Source organism: Etheostoma cragini, chromosome 18 (genome assembly GCF_013103735.1).
Source record: "Etheostoma cragini isolate CJK2018 chromosome 18, CSU_Ecrag_1.0, whole genome shotgun sequence".
Taxonomy (NCBI): Eukaryota; Metazoa; Chordata; class Actinopteri; order Perciformes; family Percidae; genus Etheostoma; species Etheostoma cragini.
In genome coordinates this window covers 1,933,710-1,947,067 of record NC_048424.1, presented here as the reverse complement: position 1 = coordinate 1,947,067, position 13,358 = coordinate 1,933,710, and the positions used below count along the sequence as shown (strand labels likewise).

Genomic DNA, 13,358 nt, shown 5'->3' with positions numbered 1-13,358 from the left:
TATATTAGTCTTGCATCATATTTTATAAACTCACACATTAGTACACAAAGTACACATGTTAAATCTTCAAACTACTTTTACTAGCTGTCAAATAACTGTAGTGGAGCAGAAGTAGAAAGTGGCAGGAAATGGAAATACTTAATAGGTGTATAAGTACTACTACTATCTCCACCTGCCTCCGCATGTGCAAGTTGTTTCCACAGCATCTACATCACTAAATTTCAGCATGTAGTCAGAACCATCCCAACACAGAAATCAGACTGCACTAGAGTCTTCTTTTTATTTCATTGTTCAGTCTGACATTGTGTTCACGTTTTGATATGTTTGGGAGTTTGTATTTTTAAACAAAGAAACAGTTTAGACAGATGAATACAAACAGACATTATCAACCAAACTGGTTAATACATACAATATGTAATTTAGACGTCTTACACGTCAAGATGACATGCAAATACCAAAACCAGTGTTTACTGGGAGAAAGTGAATAAAGTAATGCAGTGAATAGTGACGGCGTTTTTAGAAGTTAGATGAGTTTTCAAATCCTTTTTGCAGAACATCGGTTCACAGCAAATCAGAGCCTCCAGGGTGTGTTACGTTACCTCCATCTGCTTTGGATACCCGACTCTGATCATTCCTCACTGGAGCAGGTAATTGAATAAACGAGCATGACGAGGGAAAATGAAGCTCATCCGGTGTCAGAGTTCAGAGGGGGGTTTTGTTCTTTGTGTTTTCGGGGCTCGAGATCAGAGAAGGATGAGGAGCGTCTCAGCGTGGGAGGCACCAAAGCTAACACAGTGATTAATGTTTAGCTGCATGTTGTGATTCATAGAAACATGACTAAGTGGTTGACTGAGTCTGAAAGACGTTGATGCCAGTTTGCACGCACGCACACACACACACACACACACACACACACACACACACACAAGTACATGCATGAGGTTATGGAATTATTGCGTGATCTAGTTAGTGATAAGTGTTCAGGGATCACTGGGACACAATGCAATGGAATAATTAGGAACCAAGTCAGTGGACCGTCACTTTTTCATCATCAATGGTTACGTGGAGGATGCCTCCCTTTTGGAGCAGTGGAAACAAAGCACTGGAGCATTATCACATCTGCCGCCCCGGCAAAAACAAAGAAAATGACAAATGTGTGCAGAATTGTGTTTTGTTCAGCTGTGCTTCAGAGGAGAGAGAGGTGATGACTTCCCACCATTTTAATGTCACCACTACAATGTGGTGACGTTTCTCTCACAGACAGTGGATGCCTCTGTTGTGCATGAAGTCTTTATACCTTACTGTTTTGTTATTGAGTCACACTGTTGTCTTTTTTTTTAAACATCTCTTTACATACCCTAAGTCCTCAAATAAAAGCCGGGGCCTTTATTTACCCGAACCGCACAAGGTACCCGGCTTTCATTTGAAGCAGGCTTTCATTAGAAGCAGGCCTTGGTTTATAATTCCAACTGTTTGATAAGTATAATTGTTTTAAATAAACCTTTTTGAATGAAAAGCCGTAGCGTTCCAGTGGACAGAGATCATGCATTTTTTTTAAGAAACAAAAAAATTAAATAATGTTAGAAATAGTTTCCTTTCAGTTGATGTATTTTAGCAGAATTCTGAAAGCAGCAGAAAGGCAGAACTCAGTGCACTTTAATATTGGAAGCAATTTTGCTTTCGCAATACTCAACGTTATATAGTTTCCTCTCATTCATTTCATATTTATATGAGTGAAGTGAAACGGAGTCACTGTTGTAATCTATTGGGACTTTGTGCAGCTGCAATCATCACAGAGTATTTGGTAGCCAGACAGGTTTTCAGTGGTGGATTCCTTTAATATGTGCAGGATACATTCTTGATATCTATTGTGAATTTAAAGATAATGAAACATTAAACTAAGCGACAAAAGAAACTTGGTGTTTTTCTTATCGTAGCACCTTCACAATTATCTTACTGTGCATTTTTTTGTTACTCGTTATCTTACATAGTACAACACATGTTGTACTATGCCGTTGTTTTACATTAAAACAGTGTTGTGTTGCCATATCAACCCATTGTGTAGTACTGTAGGACAGTTTCTTCTCTGTACTCTATCAACCCATTGTCTTCACGCTTGGATCTAATCCCTGCAGTGGAGCAGCTGCTGGGCTTATAGGCTGCCTGTCTGTCTGAGAGCAGACGGAGGGAGGTTCCCCTGTTCACCGAGATAATAGCAGAGTGCTGGAGTGGAGTGGTTTATACACACACACACACACACACACCAACACACACAGCCTCTCAAGCTCTGCATGTGGCAATTATCTTTCCTCTCAGCAGCTTGTGGCATCTCCTCCATCTCCTCTCCTCTCCTCCTCCACCTCTAATCTCTACTTGACTTTTTCCTCCTCCTCTTTCCTCCTGCAACCACCTTCTCTCCCCTATCTCCCCATCTTTCCCGAAGCCGTCTATTGCCTTCCTCTCATCTCCTTTCTCGCCTCCTCTCCTCCTCCTTCAACCTTGAGATAGTGACAGAGCACTCCTCCCATACACAATAACGACCTGAACAATCGGCCTCCCCCTCCCGCAATAAATAGAGCACTGCTTTGAAAGAAAAAGCTCTCTCCACACCTCGCTGGTCCCCCTTTCCCAGCACCACTGTTTTTTCAATGCAGTGACTCTCTAACACACACACACACACACACACACACACACACACACAGAAACACACACACACACGCAAATCACACAACTGATCGCCCGAGTGAACAGACACTTTGAAGATAAATGTAAAAATCAGGCAGCCAAAACCCTAAGTTGGCACAAAAAAGTATATCAAAGCAAACTTTGTAACTTTGTTTACTTCTTCTTTTGGCTTTGTACACTGGAGCCTAATCCTTATGTCTATTTAACAAATAAGCACCAATTATTTGACACACACACACACACACACACACACACACACACACACACACACACACACACACAATGTAAATGTAGTCCATTAGACACAAACTTATTGGGAACAAAATATTCACTCTGATAGAGAAGTCAGTTGGGTACTATTTACTTTAATACTGTTGTTCTTAGGTAAGTTTATAGTATATTTGTAGCAAGCTACAAGTAGCTTTGGCTTTAGCATCCAGGCGGCTCAGCTAAGATTCACTCTCAGTTTATACTGGGCCTTGAACCATGGCCCAGGGACAAATACAGGACCTACAGTAGCTTCCTAAGGTCAAACTGCAGGCAAAATTCTCAAGTTCCTTAAAATGTTCAAATGCTCGCAGCTGAAAATGCTCTTTGTTTCTACTTATCCAGAAAATGTTTGATTAAAGTTATTTATTTAAATATTGGTTAAAGACTCATCAAGAAACATGTAAAAGTTAGATATTCCTCCTTCCGCCTTAATCTTATTAATCCCCCCCAAAAAATAATGACACCGGCATTGCCTTTATCCCCGTGAAAGCCGTCCAATGCATCTGTAGTCTCTTAGTATTTGTCCAAATTTCTTGCATCGTGCAGGCTTTACTGAGACCAACTGTGCATCTTCAACTCAAAAGCTTGCTTCTCAAATCTTTGGTTCATCGTGGCCCCACTGCGAAAATAACAGACCTGGAGCCTCCCCTATACACCTGCTGTTCTTTCTCTACATGAGTTTTCCTTTAGAGTGGTAATCTACCGGGTTCTCTAGTTTTTGTATCTTTGTTTTCGGTTTGTAAGGCTCATAGCTGAGGTGTTTCTGCACTACATTATCCAGATACCACCTGTCAAACAGTCAAACAGTATCAACACCAAACAGTGTCTTTCTTTGCATTTTCTAGTGGTGAGGTTCAAGTTTCTCCATACTGTAGGTGGTGCTCTTGTCTTTAAGTACTATGGTAACTGTTGCTGCTAATGTGTTTACCATACCATACCATACCATACCAACTTTATTGGTAACCAAAGTTGACCAAAGTGCTGTACAGAAAATAAACACACAAATTTATAATTAATAACCATACAATTAAAAAACACACAAAGTAGCAAATAAGAACAAGTAAATGAAGTCGACATCTTACAATGTGTCAAAAGCCAAAGAGAAAAGATGGGTTTTAAGAAGGGTTTTAAAAACAGATAAAGAAGAGGCCTGTTTTACATGCAAAGGCAGATCATTCCATAGTTTAGGGGCAGACACAGCAAAGGCACGGCCCCCTCTGAGCTTACGCTTAGTTTTAGGCACAGTCAGGAGCAGCTGATCATTTGTTCCAAACAAACTAGAAATGGTTTTAAATTTATATCTACATCAAACTTAACTGGAGAATTAAAAAGTAATAACATGATAATATCCCGATTAAGATAAAGAGCAACTCTGATGGACTAACATTCTCCAAACATCTTAGGCTATATTTACACTACAAGGTTTGGTTTAAAAAATAAATATCTCTTGCTACGTTTACACCTCGCAATCTCACTACTGCTGTGATTCAGAGCCCCTAGAGCAGAGACATTGGGAAACACTGCTGCCTCTGTTTTGGCTTGAAAACTCCGGGGTTGCTTCGTAGTCTGGACGGGAACCTTATCGGTCTTATCAGTAAGTTAGCTTACATACCATTCAGTAACAGTTCCACATTGGTGTCGCTTCAGGGTAATAAATCACTAGTCTTACTTTTCATCATTGAATGTTCTGTACTTTCAACGTACACATCGATGATTTTTAAGCGCAGAGTAACGTCAGACAATCTGCTTCCTGTTAACATCTGAACGTGCATGCCCAGTGTGTGAGAATCTTGAGTGGACGCAGATTGTTTGTCTCAGAACGCCAATAATAAGGAAAATATAGTAGTGTAGATGTAGCCTTGGTTGGCCACTGACACAATTTTTTTGCAACGCTACATTACAGCTCAGTAATAAAAGGGTAAATATGTAAGTCTTAGGAGTAACACTGTGGATAATTTGTTAATATTGTGACTCTATTTTTCCCAATGAGATAATAATGAGGCAAGTGATGGTAATCACTTCAAACTCTGTTATTATGTTGTTATTACCAACATATAACTTTAGGGTAACATCTGTATAATAACAATCTTTGTAATATTCATGTGCACTGTGAGGTGATTTTTTTTGCTCTATGACTGCAAAAGCGGTTGTGAAAAAAGACAAACGGGGACAAATCTGCATGAGGTGGCACAAATTGAGGAAAATGCACATCTGCTTGAGATGAATATTTTAAATGACACTTGAATAAATAAAGTATTATCAGTCATATGGCTCCATGAATGTGAGGGAAAGGAAAGGGTGTAAAACAACTGGGGACTGGTGTGTTGTCGAATCAGTGTGTCTGAGCGTTCACACAAAATGGGTACAAAGAAACATCCTCACTGTCATTCATGCAACCCCCCTCTCTACTGACTGTAGCCAGAACAGACTGACCAACAACTCAAAATACACTTCATGTTTATACCTAAATGTAGCTTCCTAAAAACAATGGACTTCATCCATTTCACTTCAATGAAAAAACACAAACAATATTTGGGAGTCAAATGTTTAGATTTATGTAAATTTGCGATGCATTGTTCAGCTCTGCAAAGTCACATTTTTGTTTTCAGATTCAAACTCAAAATCTTTCAGTGCTGTATGGAAAGTAGCTTAAGCCCAACTACTGAAAACTGTCCAAAATACAGAATGCTTCGTAAGATTGTTTATCTAGTTAAATTCCTTATAGAGAGACAGTTTCTCATTTAAACCCATCATTTTTGTGATTTACAGTGTTTCGATTGTAACATATTTATATTCCACGGTGCAAAACATTAGTATCAAAACATTTGAAGTAATAGTCACGCCATAAGACATATCATTACATGGAAAGTCAGTTGAAAGCTGGGAATCTAACAGCGGACATCAGAGGTAATGACAAATAGCCAAAACCATCATTTTCAACTGCTCCATTTACAAATCTCTCCTTTAATGTTAGCTTTCCCTCACTTTTTTGTGCTCTTCCTACAAATTTCTGTCACACCACCGTGAATTTCCTCCAAACGCTCCCCTTTGGGAACGGTGCCAAAGTGTAGGAAGCGCCTCAGTGATACTGCAGCTGAAGAGGTGTTTTTGAAGAATACAAAACCTCAGTGGCTTCAGTCGAGGATTTCACTGCAGCTTTTTCCATCCTAACAGAGTATAGGGTGCTATCATTTCCCCTGCCAAGCACTCCTGAGATGTACAGCTACACGGTAACGGAGTTAAGAGATAATCACATAACAGCAAACCCCCACCAGTCCACACGCACACACACCTTTCATCGCTGTCCTACACGAGATAAATGAGCACTACCAGCCCCCACCTCCCCGCTTGCAGATTAATGTGTAAGCGTAACCCTGGTTTCCCACCTCCTACAAACACTTCTCACTTTCTGGGACACACACACACACACACACACACACACACACACACACACACACACACACACACACACACACACACACACACACACACACACACACACACACACACACACACACACACACACACACACACACACACACACACACACACACACACACACACACACACACACACACACACACACACACACTTTAGCGACCTTATGTCAGCTCGACAGCGAATTCCTCTCCTCCGGAAATACAGCAGATGACACAGACTGTCAACACAACGCATTTACGAACGTTAGCATACATGTGTGAACATGTAAACACACACGCGCCTGCATGCACACACATTTTCAGAAGCTTTGATTGAGTCAGACATCGTACATCTCATCGACTGCAGGATACATCTTGAAAAAGTCCACACACGCAGACACGCAGAGTGATGTTCATGCCAGTTATGCTAACAGATTTTAGCTTCCTACGTAAGTCGTGGAGCCGTACCCCGCTGTGCTCACCAACACCACCACCAGCCGCAGCAGCCATCCAGGGCTTAGTCATGTTCACAGAATCTGCCAGAAAAAAACAGCCACCCAATTAACGCCCACATGCAGCTTCCTATTAGAGAGCTGGGTCACCATGAGCTGCCTGCTAACCTTTAATCAACGCACGGATCGGCTGAAAGCCACGCCGTCACAGCGGCAAAATGGATGTTCCACAATGTTATTTGTCCTTTGCATTGATCTACCTTTTCTGTACTTTTGCAGCTTCATTAAATATTGTCAGACACATTCAGGTCATTACAGACATAACAAACAGTGTCAATGGCACCTCTAAACATAAGGAATGGGGATTCGTAGGTAAGAAAATAAAAATGAAAACAATAATGACACCTGATGAAACTCTCAACTTATTTCCAAAAAAAAGCTAGTCAGTGTAGTTTCAATCAAACAAAAAAAAATCAAAAGTGCATTTGTTGGGGACTATTTTCAGAGGTGGATAAATCCACATTTGGTGCTTTAGTGTTAATTTGTGGCAGCAGGACAGTGTGTGTGGGATAGAGGGTAATGAAGGAATATGTCGCCCAGTGCAACTCACCGATGTGTTTTTAACAATAAGGGAGCTCTTTGGCACAGAGAAAAGGCATGCATCACAATTTAGATACTAAGAGTGTGTCCTAATTTGGATACTTCTTTAAGTACATTTACATGCAGTACACTGTGTACACTATGTGCTCACTTGTGTCTGGCGTACATTTGGACAGTGTGGCGTTGTCTCCAATCGTGCACGGCCTTTATGCACCAACCGGAGATTACTCTTCTTATTCGTCTGTTAAATGCAGCTAAGAGGAGAGTTACTGTCACCTATTTTCACCCAACATAATATATACCAGCTTGTTTTCTTGTGGCAGTACAGTGGTACTTATCGGGGGAAAAAACATGTATAAACTACATTTGTATAGTTCTGATGTCGTTGTTAGGATAAGATATTTTCACCAGTTTAAAAATATGTTGGTGGTCTCATGGCTTTCGCTACGTAGCAAAGGTGGCAGCCGATGAGTGTTGGAGTGTCCAGCAATCCACACTCCGCTCTACACCGCTTTAAGTGCAGCATCCGGGTGCGTAGTGCACGTCATGTGGCCATACTTTGTCAGTGTGAACAAGTGATGTACTCAAAAGAGCAAGTGTAAGTACACAAGTGTGCGATTTGAGACACAGCATTATTCTATATAGTAGGAGATACTCATTGTTGGTTTGGATTATTTCAAGGTATTTGTTGACAATGAATTAAACTATTGTCAGCCCTCTCTTTCACTGTACTTAGGTCAATAATTACAACCTTAGGGAGAGAAATTGTTAAAAGTTGAAACAACTTGAAAATTCCACTCAGGAGCCCAAACTTTAGAAACATCTTAACTATGACAGGTTGAATTTTAGGGGAAATATGTGTAAAGTCATGCACCACACATCTAGAATATTAAACAAAATGCCTTAAGCATGAATATTTCAATCAGTGAAGTCATAAACTAGATGCAATTAAGTTGTTTATCTAATTTGAAGCAAAAATGGGGAGATTGTAAGATTCAAGAGACCAAAAAAACATGCAAAAAAGGAACATCCCTTAAATCATTCATTGCAACAAGATGGGAAATACTCTGATGCAATCCAGTGAAAAAACTGCTCTATGATGATATTTTGGACATATAACCATAACTCAAAAATGATATATATACATGTCACAATATTGAAGTGTAAGGAAAAAAATCAAAGTGATCAAGTGCCAGTCAAGTTCAGAGAGAGAGAGAGAGAGAGAGAGAGAGAGAGAGAGAGAGTGTGTGTGTCTGTGTCTGTGTGTGTGTGTGTGTGTGTGTGTGTGTGTGTGTGTGTGTGTGTGTGTTTGTCTACCCTGGGACCTCTTCATGCCTTCCACAAGTGCCTGAAGGTTTTTATCTGCTGAAATGTGTAAGAAGGCGGCCGCTGTCAATGCAACGAGCTCCTTATCTTCCTGGTGATGATGATGGGCGCTCCGCTAAGAGGATTTCTATTTTGGTGTTTAATTTAATTTCTTAGTGGACAGGCGGATTGTAATTTGGTGGTTTTTCTAGGAAAACGTGTTTGGTTTCATAATCTCAAATTTGTTTTTGTACGGATAGTAGATTAATTGTGAGCTCAGAGAGCTGCTGCTGTACTGTTTGACCCTGTGTGTTTGTCCGTGTGTGTGTGTCTGTGTGTGTGTGTGTGTGTTTGTTTGTGCCTGCACGCTACTGGAGTTTGATTTTGTGCACTAATAAGCTTTTATTTTTTGTTCACGCTCAACTGATTCACACCTCACATTGTAGAAAGTGTGTGTAATAAACCTCCAGTGGCTGCATTGAACACAGGTTGTACAGAGAAAGTTTGACACACTGGAAACATGTTTTCTCAAATCCATCTGGCACATTAAACACCCATTCAAAGTAAAGCAAATCATTAAGTAATAAGTGTGTGTGTGTGTGTGTGTGTGTGTGTGTGTGTGTGTGTGTGTGTGTGTGTGTACCTGTAGTGTCGTGTGTCTCTCAGGGCCCGGTTGCTGGGGATACGTTCGCTCTCTCTCTGGTTGAAGGCGTACAGGGTGTACGGATCGTCACCGGGCTTCCAGCGCCGAGCGCTCAGGTAACCTCGCTCATCAAAACCTTCCAACATGTCCTCCCACTCGGCATCCGAGATCTGTCAAGAAAAAAACATGGGTTTAGTGTAAAACACTCAAAGATTTAAACACTAGAGATGCAAAACAGAGAAATGTAGCTAATCCACATTCACATTTAAGTAGCTGGGACCTGCAAATGGTACAAAGTATCCTTTTCAAGATCTCAGGTGCTGTATAGGCAAATCCATTTGTATCAAGACCTGGACTTGAATATGCCACTGATATTTCTCCCAGCACTGACTCTTCATTAAATAACCATACCTAGATATGAAATGCGAGAGAGAGGGGGACCTGCAGCAAAGGGCCGAGTAGAGGACAGAGTACACGACTGCAAGCTCTACCAGGTGAGCTTCCCAGGCGCACAACAAGCAAGTGTTTTATCAATTAAAATTTGAGTTCTTCTCAAATCTGCACATCCTCGCTCAACTACTGTACTTCGACTACATCTTCTGTATGTGTGGCCTAATCAGACCTTAACCTTTCTTTTTGAAGTTGTGCAAAAAAAGCATGAATACGTCAACCAGCGTGAGAACGATCTGTCAGGCATTCCCCCCCAAAAAAAAAACTATTCAAGTTTGTAAATAAATTCATATAAAGGCATAATCAGGGAGCACATACATATTCTTTGCAGATGCTGGGTAACAATTCATACTATGTACTTTATTGACATGGATGTCAGGTGAACAATAATGCCAATGTATCAAGGATAATACAATTACATCATGAGAACATGATTTTTTAGAGGCATTCTTCGGACATGTATTCAGCCCATTTGGAATATGAGTCTCACTCGGGGTTTTTGCCTCAGGCTTATGGTCAGCTCTGTGCGTTGCTATGGTTGCTGTACACAAACCAAACAGCCAACAGTTTGCAAGGCTGCAGACTCGATAAGAAGGAGAAACACAGCTACTTTTAAACATGATCAAAGACGCAAACCTTTTCAAGAAGCTGGTTGAAGGAATGAAAGAAGGACGCAGTGTCCACATGGTCCAACAGGTCCTCCACCGCTGATAAACTTTGAAATAAAAACTACTTTTTTGCACAGCTACATGTAAACGGGAATATTAGTGGACTATTCACTTTCATTAGCCCTGTAGACATATAATGGAATATAATGTGCTTGTAAACAGTCATTGACTAAACTAGAACAAATGAATATATAAAAAGAACAAGAAGGGGAGAGCGGAGAGTAGGTGTGTCTCTTACGTCTACTGTATATAGAGGTAATAATTTGTATAACACTTATCTGCATAATAAGACAATATGTTATCTTTTTGTCAATAAATCTAATTATCTAGCTGTTGTGCATCCAATTTATCAGTCTGTCCGCCATCCAATAAATCAATCACCCACAATTAACAATTTCTTTACTGCAAGTTGGCATTATTCCAGAGAGTTAACCTGGGTTAAAACCAAATGCAGAGCAGAGAGTATGTTTCAGCTTTTGTTGATTGACATTTTGGCTTGTAACGTGCATGCGTGTGTGTGGGTGTGTGTGTGTGGCTCTATAAAATCTTCTGAAGAGCTTTTAGAGGTAATTTTACTAAAAGAAGATCCAAAGGTTTTTTAATTTGCTGCTCTTTTGGTATTTAACAAGATGAATGTTGGACTTCAGCTTTTTATTGTATTTGTTCTCTCCTTGTTTTGGAGCTTAAAGCTGCTTTTACTGTTCTCATCTGTGCTGGAGGCTTTGCGTTGGTACGCCTTTACGTTGGCCCGATTCTTTATTTTCTGATCATATAAATGTCACCAAAAAATCCATATGTAAAACTGCAGAAGAGTATCATTATTCAGATTATAAAAGTCTAATTTCCTTCTAGGTTGACAGACTTTAAAAGGTGTAAACAAATCCCCTTAATAACATCTGGACATGTGTATAAGTCAATAATCAGTTAAATCAATGCGGTCCAATCCCATGTCTTGAATTTTGCTGTTTTTATTTGGATTACAAATTATGTTTGTGTCTTTTGTTGCATCGCTGCTCTTACTATAGGCCTGTGTTGGGGGTTGCTAAAGCTACCCAGTCAATACATGAATCATCCAGTCAGTCAATTAATCACTCAGTTATCAGCCATCCAACCTAATAAGTAATTGGCGTGCTTGGTGATATGAACTGTCTGATAGTGTAGTACTGTGTTGAAACATCAGAATCAAGCACTCAGCATACCGGTGGTTCTGCAATTTGTAGCATATTTATCAGAAACTACATATAGTTTAGCATACTGCTGAGCATTTTTCAAGTTGTTTTCACACCTGTAGTCTGGCCCATTTGGTCCAAACCAAATTAAAAATAATGTATGTGGAGGTCTGTTTTAAGTTTATTCTCATGGATCATGCTTAGGAAATCACTGCCTTGACATTTCCCACAACCAGCAGATGGATTCAGCAGCAAACAAACCTATGCAGAGACTTTAAACATGTGAGCTACAGAAGGTAATCCATCTTACCTTTAGCTTTGTCTTGTCACTTAGGGGTAATGAATGTGCATTCAATCCATTTGGACATGTGAGAATTAATAACTGTCCGTTGAAGTGCATTCAAGGTTTTCACTGATGACAAATAATGAGCACACATGGACGTTGGGAATGTTGTGAAAAGACCGTTTTTGCAGCCACTCACTCTCAGATGTCAGGCTGTCCTTGGACAAATCCATACAGGAAGACTCCACTGCAGTAGCACACAACAAAAACGTAACTCTGACAAAATAAAATTGACTAAATGTTCACTGTGATAAATTTCTGAGTTCTGTCTTGATTTTCGTGCTACCGTGAATAAATGGAAATCAATATGACTGCCTGGAATGTAGGAGATCAACCTTAAAACCCACCGGATGCTTTGCAATAATGTAAACAAATGCAATCTGTAGTCAATGAGCTACAGCATGCAAAAGCAGCTGTATGGCCCTTTAATATGCCAAAGAGAAGCCACGTTCTCAGTGTGAGCCACAGTAAAAGTCATAAGTGTCATGGTATTCTGCAGAAGTACCAAGGTATAAGTACCCCCACTTCCCTAGAAAATACAAACATAATAAAAGAAGATGTAAAAATGTTAATGTAACACATAAATTCTGTTCAGCTACAAACAGCTGGTGGAGGAAAACACAAGGTGGCAACGACTTTATAAAAAAAAAAAAAACTAAAAAAAAAAAAAAAAAACTACCGCTGCACTTTGTGTCTGTCGGAGCTCTGCTGTGAGTGTCGTTTACAAGAGTGTGTGTATCATTTATGAGACAGTACAGGTGCCTGTGTGCATGCAGGAAGTGAGTGTAGTTTGTGTGTTTGAACGACTGAGGAAGCCTTTATGAGTGTGTGTGTGTTTTAGTTGATAGAGTGTGTGTTTTGGTGTGTGTTTGTGTAATGTATAAGAGGGAGAGGATGTGTCTTTGAGGGCGAGCGACATAAATAATGTACATTATCATTCTCTCTCTCTTTTGCCCCATCATAAACATAACACGGGAGTTTCAGCAAAAAACCCGGAGGCCATATTTCTCTGTAACGACCACACAGACTGTCTGGCACATACTGGAGATGAATGCACGCACACACGAACACACACACACACACTGGTGATGGTGTGTGTAAGAAAACAACATTTACGGTGGAACAGCAGTCTGGATGGAGGGATGCGGAAAACGGCCTACACTCCTCATCTTCTTCTTCTCTCGTCCACCTCCTCCTTCTTCTCTCCTCATTATTCAGCCATACGACTTGCTGATGCGACACATTGTTTAAATGGGGCCATTAGAGGGCTGCGAGTCAGACTCTGTGTGTGTGTGTGTGTGTGTGTGTGTGTGTGTGTGTGTGTGTGTGTGTGTGTGTGTGTGTGTGTGTGTGT

General features: G+C 40.4%; 1 protein-coding gene across 1 annotated transcript in view; it reads right to left on the bottom strand.

The window, feature by feature from the left end:
- Nucleotides 1–13,358, bottom strand: part of galnt14 (UDP-N-acetyl-alpha-D-galactosamine:polypeptide N-acetylgalactosaminyltransferase 14 (GalNAc-T14)) — a 158,390-nt gene that overhangs the window by 120,884 nt on the left and 24,148 nt on the right. Inside the window, exon 2 of the mRNA XM_034899358.1 lies at nt 9,375–9,544. Coding sequence (XP_034755249.1) covers nt 9,375–9,544 — 170 coding nt within the window. The remainder of the gene's footprint in view (nt 1–9,374; nt 9,545–13,358) is intronic.